Source organism: Humulus lupulus, chromosome 9 (assembly GCF_963169125.1).
Source record: "Humulus lupulus chromosome 9, drHumLupu1.1, whole genome shotgun sequence".
In the NCBI taxonomy this organism is placed as follows: Eukaryota; Viridiplantae; Streptophyta; class Magnoliopsida; order Rosales; family Cannabaceae; genus Humulus; species Humulus lupulus.
In genome coordinates, this window is record NC_084801.1 from 13,501,498 (window position 1) to 13,513,261 (window position 11,764).

At 35.7% G+C, this 11,764-nt stretch overlaps 1 protein-coding gene across 1 annotated transcript; it reads left to right on the top strand.

The window, feature by feature from the left end:
* Positions 1 to 3,604: 3,604 nt before the first annotated feature.
* LOC133799447 (uncharacterized) lies at positions 3,605 to 4,174 on the top strand. Its single transcript, XM_062237464.1, has one exon. The coding sequence runs from the start codon at positions 3,605 to 3,607 to the stop codon at positions 4,172 to 4,174; it is 570 nt and encodes a 189-aa protein (XP_062093448.1).
* The last annotated feature ends 7,590 nt before the right edge of the window (positions 4,175 to 11,764 follow it).

Here is an 11,764-nt window from a genome sequence, read left to right on the forward strand (position 1 = left end):
CTCACATAATCATTTAATGATACACATATATATCACATAAACACATAATTTCCATAATTTGCCATCTTGACCCCCTAATCAAGGCCCTAAGCCTTATTAGGTAATTTGTGACATTACTCTATGTGCACACACATCTTGAGGTATAGAGAGCACTTTGGAAGATCGTGGTCTGAGTAAGTGTTGATTGCTTGGATTGGATGTTCGTTAATTAAATACTAAAAGATTGCAATGACTCTTGATAGACTTCAACTAGTATGTTCTTCTTCTTTATATTTGTTTTGATTAATGTATGTATATTAATGAATATGTTATTTAAAGCTTGTTTAAATAAATATTTTGAAAACTCTCAAGCCCACCACCCCATGCATTCCGCTGCACACATGGTAAACTTGTTACCATCAAATCCAACATCCAGTGTATTATGTTAGCAAAAGACTAGTAGGATCAGAATCAAGATACCCGACAATTGAAAAATTAGCCTACTATTTACTACTCACATCATGAAAAATGCGACCTTACTTCCAAGCCCATCCAATAACTCAACTAATCGACCAACCCCCAAGGAAAGTGTTACAAAAACTTGAAGTAGATGGTCGCTTACTAAATGGGTTGTAGAGCTAGGACAACTCGAAATTACCTACCAGCCACGAGCAACAATAAAAGGACAAGCACTTGTAGATTTTGTAGCCGAATATGCAGGATTGCTAATAACTGAGCAAACCCCTGCAGTAGAAGAACCTAGAAAATAGATCCCTAAATAGAAATGTTCGTCGATCGTTCTTCAAACAAGCACAATTCTAGAGCAGGACTGATTTTAATCACACAAGAAGGACATCGCTTTCACTGTGCACTCAGGGGTCTTTTGGTATATAGGAATCTAGAGACGAGATTGAGAATCTGAACCACTTCCCATGTTTGGTACTGGGTTTGAATTTTTCTAACCTAGAAAATTGTACTCTAAGAGTTTTAACTTTTCGTGATTCTAGGTTCAAGTGAAACCCACATGACAAGTGGTTTTTAGATATCAGGAATGTGAAACACTTCAAAATTATTATTATTTTAAAAAAAAATCTTAAACTAATAATTTTTTAGTTTATGACTTATTTTGTTTTTGAAGCTTATAATATAAAAACAAATATACATATATCAATCTATAAAACGATCAATAATGTTTGTTTATTTAAAGAAATTGATATGTAAAATATTTATATCATTAATTTAGTTTAAAATAACAAATGAAATATTAATAAAAATAAAATAAGAATATTTTTGTATTTTTAAAAATTATACTTGATTCTAGCATTTAATAACTATATTTTTTTAATTCTGTAAAAAAAACCATGAGTAAAAGTGTTTATAAATTATAATCTAAAGAATAATTTGGTAATTTTTTAAAATGTCATTTGCTATTTATGATTATATTATTTATTATTTTGATAAAATATATTATTATAGGGAGCGACTACAATGCATCTACTTTTTTGACAACACCGATGCATTCTTTTTCTACTTTTGACACCTGGATAGATATAATCCCAATTTTTTTTACATGATGGTGTACATTGTAGCTATTTAGAACATCAAAAAAAATTTCAAGAAATTCTTAATAAATTATGGTACCGAAAATAGAGTTTGAACAGATTGTTACACATGTGCTTATTTTTTTGTAGACGCGTGTAAAAGTCAACTGTTTGAACCTTGTTTTCGGCACTATAAATTATTCAGAATTTCTTAAAAATTTGCAGGGTGTCTTAAATTATTACAACACATACTATCATATAAAAAAAATTGGAAAAAAATTATTGAGGTGTAGATAATGCAAACTAGTTGCACTAGTGTTGTCAAAAAAGTTGATGCGTTGTAGTCGCTCCCTATTATTATATTAATTTTATGAAAATATGAAAATTTGACATTCTAATGCACAACCACACACAGAATATGATATTCCTAGGAATCATAGATAATATTCCAGTGCACAACCAAACACAGTGATGTAAGTTTCCAGACTATCAAATTACCTCTTAAACTTTTCCAGTAATGTGAAAACTGTAAACTCCTCATACCAAATGGCCCCTCAAATGTGTATCATGATACCATTCAAGGACAGTAAAAATCTCACCCCAGTCACGCCTAGTGGCAGTTTGCGATGGTTGGCGGTGGTGCTTCGGCAACGGTGACAGAAATTGACTTTCTATATATCAAAATGATCTTCTCGATGAGTACATCAAGGAAGTACATCTCATTTGTCCAAAGAACTATTGGTGTCACCAGAAAAATGCTCCTAAAGGGGCAGAGATCCAAAAATCTCGCTAGAGAAAAATGGCAAGTTGATCATAATGGTTTAGTGGGTGACATTCCTCTCGCGACGCTAATTCCAACGGTAATAACCACTCATCAAACGGTTGCTGGAGTTGGTCAGAATGTCGCCTCAAAGTTTCGACGGTGAAACTTCATCGTGTCCGTACGAGCATGTCCTTGCTCAGTTTGCCACCAAACTTTAGAAGTGAGGTCATCGCCGGCCACTAATGATGTAGCTCTAGCAGGTGGCAGCAATGGAGTCTGGTGGTGGCTTGGTCTAGCTGTGGCTATGCGATGTACTTGTCATGGAGAGAGAAGGAGAAGAATAAAAGAAAGGGAAAAAAAGAGAGAGAGAGAGAAGTGGAGTCGCGCAAATAAAATGGAGAGTAGGTAATGGCCTTTGAGCCAAGTGGGTCCCATGAGTTTTTTTAAAAGTAAATAATATTTTAAAATATGGGGTTTTACAATTTTTCTTAACAATTGTATTCCTATATTCAATTTTTTTTTTTTATTAAAATTGGGTTGGTTTATATATCTCTTTGAACCATATATAAAATATAAAGTAAACGAGACAAAACACAATCAATCAATTTAGGTATAATTTTGTTTATTTGATAAAATGTTGGTGAAAGGTAGTTTAAAGAAAAAGTCATATTAGAATGTATAAAAAAGTCATGATGACATGTAGTGCTTGGGCACACAATATTTTTAATTATTTATCCAAATATATCTAAATTTTTTTTAAAATAATCCCAAATATATTAATTTTGTAAATATGGTTGTTAAAAAAAAGAATATACTTTATTAGAGAAATAATTTATTTTACATTTCTTGGCAAATATATAAATAAAATTAATGAAAAATAAAAAAAATCATAGTTAAACTTTTCATTCTCATTAAATATCTTTAACACTTTACTGCCCCAAATTAAAAAGTTTCTTTGAGACAAGAGATACATAAACTCTTCACATATGTAGTAAAATTATTTATGATTTTCTACTTTAATTTATTTTTGCACATAAAAAAAGTGGTTAAATTATCTAGATACATACATATATTTAAAAAAAATTATAGAAAATAAGATTAATGAAACTTAATTATAATTATAGAAAACCATAGAAAATCCGTCTTCATCGCTTCACTTTTCTTTGTAAATCTCTCCTTTGAAACCGTCCAAGTTTCCAATTATACCACAAAAAGAAAAAGAAAAAAAAACAAATTACAGAAAATAAAGAAAGAGCTTCTTCATCATCATCATCATCATCTTCTTTCTCTTCTTCCCGTTATTATAATAATAATAATTATTATGGACCAGAGGAAAGGAGACGCCAGAATCTACGTCGTGACAGGGCTCTTCTTCTCCTTCATAATCTCCGGCGGCGTCTTCCTCTGCCTCTACATCGTCCTCCCAGCAACTCAATCACACGAATGGTATCCCATCGTAGGTTTGGTTCTCGTCTCCATTCCCTGGGCTTTTTGGTTCTTCACCTTCGTCTATCGATGTTTCAAATTCAATATTAATAACCAACAGCCACCTCCTCCGATCAACAACACCAGCAGCCGCCGCTCCTCCAGGGGCGGCGGAAGCACCCGTGAGCCGACCACGGCGGCGACCACAACAGCCAACACGTCAGCCTCTGACTCCCCAACCGATAATGGTGGCGGCTGTAGTGGTGGTAACGATCATCGGAGGGTGCAGTTTGGGCCGGTTGTCGTGTTGGGAGCTGATCAGAGTGGTGATAATCATCATCATCGTCAAGGCCATGGTGGTGATGAAGCAGTGGAAAATGAACGTTGTGATATTAATAATGATGATGAAGAGAGTAAGAATAGTAATGACGAAAGCGAAATTCCTTTGAGATTATCAGTTTCGTAGGTGTGATTTTTAGCTGATCATCATGATATTGATGTTGTTGACGTGATCACCCTAGCCATGCATGCATGAATTCAATAATGGAATTCAGAGACCTACGTAAGCTGTTAAAAATTTGCATGGGATATAAGGTTCTTATATATATATGCTTTGGTTAATTTGTAATGCAAAGCAAGAGACACAGAGGGAGAAAGTATAGAGAAGAGAAAATATCTTGTGGAATGATTGTGTGTGGCTAGCTTCAATGTGGCTATACACATATCCATGGTAGTCAGAGATGCTTCATTTTTTTTTACTGTGTGAGTTTCTCTAGAGGCAATTTTATTTCATCTGCTTGATTATAATGTTTGTGTATATATTCATTAATTAGGAGACTTTTATATATGTAGGAAAGAGGTACGAGAACACTTTCTTTTGTATTTTAATTTTAAAATATAACCATGTTTTAACTACTTACTATATAATGATGCTATTTGGCATGGATTTTGTACAAATGTGGGTTTCTATTTTCATCAAATTAAGTATTCATCTCCTATATCAAGTGATTTGTTGTATATTAGTAGTTTATTTTGTCTTTTCCTAGCTAGCTCTAGCAATAAATAATTATATTTAGACCAAATAAATGTACGAAATATATATATATATATATCGATTCAAGAAGTAGAATTAATTGTGTTCTCATGAATTGAATGTCCAGTAGTATGTAGTAACTATTTCCTTATTGCCTCTTTTCTCGTGATATTATTAAGAGAATTGTCAAGAGGCACTATTGATGTCCAACACCACAAGTAGTTGACATATTGTTATTAATGTAATCTAATATCGAGTCCCCCTTATTTGAATTTAATAAGTTTTATGGAGTATCGCTAACTAATCATGTGGTGCCACCTCATGTAATGTTGGGCACCTTAAAATGCCAAATAGCAACACTATATTATTAATTATATAGTTTTAAAAGTTATTATGAGCTTTTTTTTCAGACTTCTATTCTCTCCAATCAAGTGAGACTCTCCTCCCAATATATAGCTTTTCTTTACATGATCAATTCTTGGGTGATGATATTATTTCAATATCTGTATCTGTATGGGACTTTTGCCTTTGTTTTTATTAGTTTTGTGTTGTAGTCTATGCATGGGTGTTAGGATCAAAACTCAAGAGAGATCAGATGAAAGCCAAGCACGAAGAATCTGAACCACAACAACAAAAGTACTTAGTTCGATAGACAAAACGCAATGTGCTTCAATTATCTATATCCAAGATAGGGCAAATTCCTAGTTGATGAATTCACTATATATTAATAAAAATTATGATCACTAATGTAATTACAAAGTTACAAGCCATTAACTCAACCCATATATCAAGAACATTTTTGAAATAAAGAAAATTACAAACAAACCCAAATCTCTCTCAAAACCTCTCTGTTTTACAAATTCTCTCAAATCAGAAATTGAAATAATACATCACACCTCTTTTACTGTGATTGGCTGGTATTATATCTCAGATTATGTCAAGACAAAGAAAACTACTGTCAAGACAACTGTTTGTCTAGCTAGAATCTAATATGAGGCAATAACCTTTTAATAATCTCCACTTTGCCTCTTATTAACTATGAATTTGATTGAGGCACCCTACAAGGCTACAACCTGAGTTCAATCAAGTTTTAGTCTCAACTTAACACAACTTTAGTTAATAATTCTGCTGGATTTGTCTGATCACCATCAATCTTCTCCACTTCTGTTAAGTTCATGGAGATGATAATTCTAGTAATAAAATGAAGTCTCACATCCCAATGTTTCACCTTTTCATGAAAAATGATATTCTTACACAATTGAATAGAACTTGGGAATTTGAGCTTGAAAATATGCATATATATATATATATATTACACCTAATTGTCATGAAGTTCCATAGCTACGTCATCAGCGTTCGAGCATGAGTTGTAGGCTCGAAAGCGTCAGTCTCCTCCAAGAGATGAGTTTGACAAACTGATCAAGTAAGGAGGTGGTGACAACTGAAATGGTGAGCTCGAGGCTATGAGTGATCTTGAAAACGCACTGAAGCAATGTTCAAGCTCGAAGACGTGTTAAATGTATACACAGAGAAGTTGTTTGGAAATCCTTATTTCTTTGGGATTAGTTAAAACCGTATATTAAATCTCTACTTTTATGGGATATTTATTTAAATAATGCATTTTAATAGCACTATTATTCAAATATTCATTTGAATTCAAATCTAAATATATGTTGTAACTTTCCCTAAACTTGAGGGAAGATATTCTTGTAACCAGGTCTATAAATAGCCTAGATCTGGTCATTTGCACTCATGCACAATTTTGTACTGAGAAACACTCTGTGAAAATTACTTTTTCTTGAAGCTTTAACGCAGACTTTAATAAAAGCGACTTGTGGACGTAGACAGATTTTAACTGCTGAACCACGCAAATATCTCTTTATTTTCTTTTCTCCTTACATGATTGTTTAATTTCTCTACATAATTAAGTTTATGAAAAATGACGTCAACAGTTTGGTACTTTCATTGAAAGCATTAAGCAATTTTTCTCACCGTTTAGCAAAAAACTTCCCTCTTAGCAACAACAGCTGCCCTGAATATTCTTTGAACCAGTGGGCGACCACTCTCCAAATTCTTGAAGAAAATTCTCAACATACTGAGGAGCATCCTCGAAGGCCTGGCAAATAGCCAGTCATGGATTGGAGTCCCGATGAGGAGAGTGTCTCATCATCTCCCAAAGAACGGCCAGGTCAAAGTTATAGACCTAATGAGTGAGATTATTATAATCGTGAAAGATATGTGCCAACAATTGAGCTCAAAAATTGGAGGTTGTGTGAACAATTAGCCGAGGCTATGCGACTAAATGAAGAGATGACAGGACGAGCAGCTGAGGCCCAAGCACCCCTAGGGAGGACCAGGGGGCGACCTCAAGGAAGTACGGCTACCAGGATGGCCGAACAAAGGGCCCAACATGCTCAACTAAGGCCTAGGGAAAATACTAGAGAAAATCTTCCCAGGGTGTCGTCATAAAACCCTGTCAGGAACAACCCAGTCAAGGACATTCGCGCAGACCCTGGGCATAATTGAGCTCCCCCGGAAGCTCAGAATGATAACCCATAACCTACCAGGAACAATAATAACCCTGAGCCTGCAAAGCCAAACAATGAGAGGTAGCCACTATCTCTAATCAGGCATCCCTCTCCAACTAATCGGGGTGCACCCCAGCAAGCTCCCAACGGATACCAAGATGGGGAGAGGGCACCTCAGAGGTCTTCACAAAGTGCTAGAAGTGGAAGCCAGGACATGAGCCATCGAGCTCAACTCGAGCATAGGGGTGAACGCGAGGCCTCACTGGGGGCACATCAGAAACATAAACAGGCTAGACAACCCCAGCCATCTATGAGTTATATGTCGAGGTCACGAGCAACCGAAATTAGGGTGCATGTGAATAACCCACCTCGCAATCAAGCCCCACAACAACAACAACAGCCAGAAAGAACTATCAACTTCCTTGATGGAAGTTAGGATTACAACAGGTCGATGGATGTCTATAACACCAAACCTAGATATTATGAGAACTATTTGAATGATTATCTTAATCTTCGGGACCACCTGAACCAGAACCGAGGGCAGTTCAGTTAGCCAAACCCGGACCTGAGGACACACTTATATGCCCGAAGGGAGCCTCTACAACCAGTATATGGAAATCAATATAACCCTATACTGCGACAAGGAGCTGGAGTTCCTGTGAACAACAACCAACTCCCAGTAGCGCAAGCTCCCCTTCCAGTGGATTTAGTTCAGGAGAGAATCAACCAACTTGAGGAAGCATTCAGGCTCCTTCAAGAAGAGAAAAAAAAAAGTCTTACAGTTCCGATGAGGAGCTCAAGCAATTTGCTCCACATATCTCAAATACACCATTCCCCAATGGTTTCAAGATACAACACGTCCAAGCTCTGCCCAGTCAAAAGGAAGTTACGGGCCAACTTGCTCAACAAGCCGCGGCTGCACCTGTGAGGGAGGATGTAATAACTATCGCAGGGGGACCGCACATTGCAGGGTCGGGCATAAACGCTCATAAGAGATATGTCCAGGAGCTCAAAACGGGAGATGGATCTCCCTATGTGTCTGAACCGCGAGCTCCGAAACAACAGAGAGTTAAATCCCAACCTATATCACTTTCACTGAAGAGGACGCTTCACACGTCCAATTCCTCACAATGACCTCTAGTCATAACCTTCTAGGTTGCCAACAAGAGAGTGCGCCAAGTCCTGATCGATAACAAGAGCTCGGTCAACATCCTTTATAAGGCGACCTTGGAAAAAATGGGTTTGTTTGTTCGAGACCTTAAAGCCTATGCTACAACATTATACAAATTCTTAGGAGAAGGAATTTCCAGCACATGATCAATCTAGCTCCCATTAACCTTGAGAGACTATCCAGTCTCAATAACCAAAATTTTGGAGTTCATTGTAGTAGACACCCGATCCGCCTACAATGTCCTTGTAGAGTCCAAGAACTTTACTTAGCTAATTTTTTAGTAGTATTATAGTATGTTTAGTGTTATCTTTGTTACTATGGATTTTTGGTTCAGACCGGGAATTATTTGGACACTCATAGTAGTACTTATAGATTTTCTAAGTTTAATCTATAGTTTAAGAATATTAAGTATAACCTAAGGTTTGATTAATATGACTGATATTAAGGATTATATTTATTATATTATAAGGTTTAGACATCAACCAATAGGATTTTAAGCACATGTTATGAATGGTAATTAAGGATTAAGTATTTTTGAGGATTAAATTAAATAAGGGTAAAGTTTGAATGATATAGGGTCAGTCAGCAGCTTTGAATACGTTAAAGGCTTAGTCAAGGCTGTTTACTCCATTCAAACTTAGCTAAAAATGTGTAATTTCGTGTTTAAATATTCAGCGTGTGCCGATATATCGCAGCACGTAGATACGGAAAACACGAATCGATGCACGGTCGCCTCGGGAACAATGGTGCAGGCGATATATCGCCTATAGGGGGCGATATATCGCCTCCTCCAACATAAATTCAAATACTTTTGAATTCTTTTCCTTTCAGCCATTCAAACTCCTCCATAAGTCCAGCATCTTTTGAACGAGTCTTCAGCCTCTGCTGAACGATTATTCAAATGATTTTCACCTAAAAAGCCATTATTTTTATTCAAGTAAAATCAAGATACTTTCATTCCCAAACTCTATAAATAGGACCTAGTACCCATCCATTATTCACCATTTGCTCTAAGTTCAGAAGCTGCTAGTGTTAAGTGAGTGTGAGAGTGTAAACACTTGGTTTGGGGAAAAACTATAAGCTTAAACATCATAAGCTTATTAAACACTTTGGGAAGTGAGTTCTATAGTATTTCGGTGGAGGTTAGATTGATCTTGCAAATCTTTGAGGTAAACCCAAAACTCTATTTCATTTATTTCATGTTATTTCCTTTCTCAAAACCTTCTACTCAGTCCCCTAACCTCATTCTTATTTTGGTTAGGGAATCCAAGTTCTTAAACATATAAGTCGGTAAGTATGTTTTTATGGTTTAGTCTTTCCATCTCTTTCATTTCATCTCCTTTCTTTAGACTCACTCTTTCTTATGGTTTTAGGAGTGTTCCAAAAAGTCCCAACTCAGTCCATTATATCCCGATAACTTTGGTAAGGAAAATAGACTAGAATCAATATGTTATATGCTTATGTTATCTATGTTTTATGTTGTTAAATGTGTTATGATATGTATGCATGTATGTTTGTAGGCTTGGGCATATGACCCATATGACTAACAAGACCCCAAATGGGTTATGGGCATATGACCTACTTAGCTAGTAGGACCCCACTAATCCCATGGGCATATGCTTGTTTAGTCTATGGGACCCCAAGTAATAATGGCCATTATAATAAGTGTATGTTATATGTATTATGTTAAGTCTTTATGTTTTCTTATGAAATTATGTATATGACTATGTGTTAGATTTTCCTTGCTGGGCATTAGGCTCATTCCTTTTTGTTTTATGTGCAGGAAAATAAGCTTTAGAGGCGGTAAGATTCGTGACGCTTGGAGGATGTGTATCGATGATGAACGGAGTCAAGGGTCCGAGCGTTATTCGATTCGAGGATGTAGTCTCATTTTATGTTTTCTATGATTTTATGTGTATTTTCCGCACCATTGATGTAATGTCTTTTATTTTACATCATCTTTTGTTTTAAAGACAATGGGATCCCATAATCCTTCTTAGTATTCTGTTTATTTGTAAATAACTCTTATTTTGCAAGTTACTCAATAAATTATGGTATTTTCGTAAAAATGTAAGTTTTATGTATAGTTTTGTTAATGGTCCAAATAGTCTAGATTAGTGGGTCATTACAGTCCTGCTCAGGAGTCCAGCCCTAATCGGGTTGAGGGTAGTTACATCTGTTAGGCATTTTTCCATTAAGTTCCCAACACCTAGCGGTATCGGGATACTAAGAGGACATCAATTAGTAGCTCGAGAATGCTATATCATCTCGATGAGGGTGCAAGGTCAAGCTAGTGCGCAGACACTAGTCATCAATGAGGAAATTGATGAAGTTTGGGTGTTGTAGAACTGAGTTTAATGTTCTTTTATACTGAAGCGTTAGTGGGGTGATGTGAGACTTTAGGCCGAGGCCTTAATAGTTGGTAATCCTGGTGTCTTAAATTTATTTAAGCCTGATTATATTAATGGCTCGTTATAGTGTTTTAATAAGTCGTGTGGGATTTTATCATGCTTAAGTAGTAATGATTTAGTGATAAACCTAAATGCCCCAAATAATTTAAAGTATGTGTAATTGCCATAATTAATCCGAGTATGTTATTGGAAACAGTAACGACTAAGAGGGGGAATGGGTTGACCAACAGAGTAAGGGGACTTGGAATACTAGAAGACTTCGAGGTAAGTCAACATTTGATTTACGTGGCTACAACATGATATAACTAGTATTGTGTTTGTTAGTTATTAAGACACATGTATATGCTTACCCTTTGCTAGAGAATGTTTATTTAGAGATTATTGTCCTAGGGGAATTTATGCTAAATATACGGTGTGGTTAAAGTCCACTTAATATTGCAATTAAATTTTTGCATCATATCGCAGTTAGAGTTCCTCTTATTGTACCAGTTCAAGTCTGTGTAAATATTTCTTGTTCAAGTTTGGAACATTGCGGTTAGCGTTCCACTTATTGTATATCGTATCGGTTCAAGTCTGTGTAAATATTTCAGATTCAAGTCTGGAATATTGCGATTAGTGTTCCACTTGTTGTATATCATACCAATTCAAGTGCGTGTAAATGTTTTTGATTCAAGTCTGGAATAATTAACCATAGTTGAGCATATTCGATAAACCTAGGAGTCTTGATAAATCGGTGTAATATCACTTACACCCGTAATAGCATTTCTTCAAGGTGAATTGTATGATTGCTCATAATTTTGCTATTTAGTGTTGAACCCACTGTTATTATTGGTCACGTACGATTGGTTGGTATGAGTGTGAACTGGTAGCATATTTAATGTCCCGTTATTATCAGGACTGATTGTTGTATTAT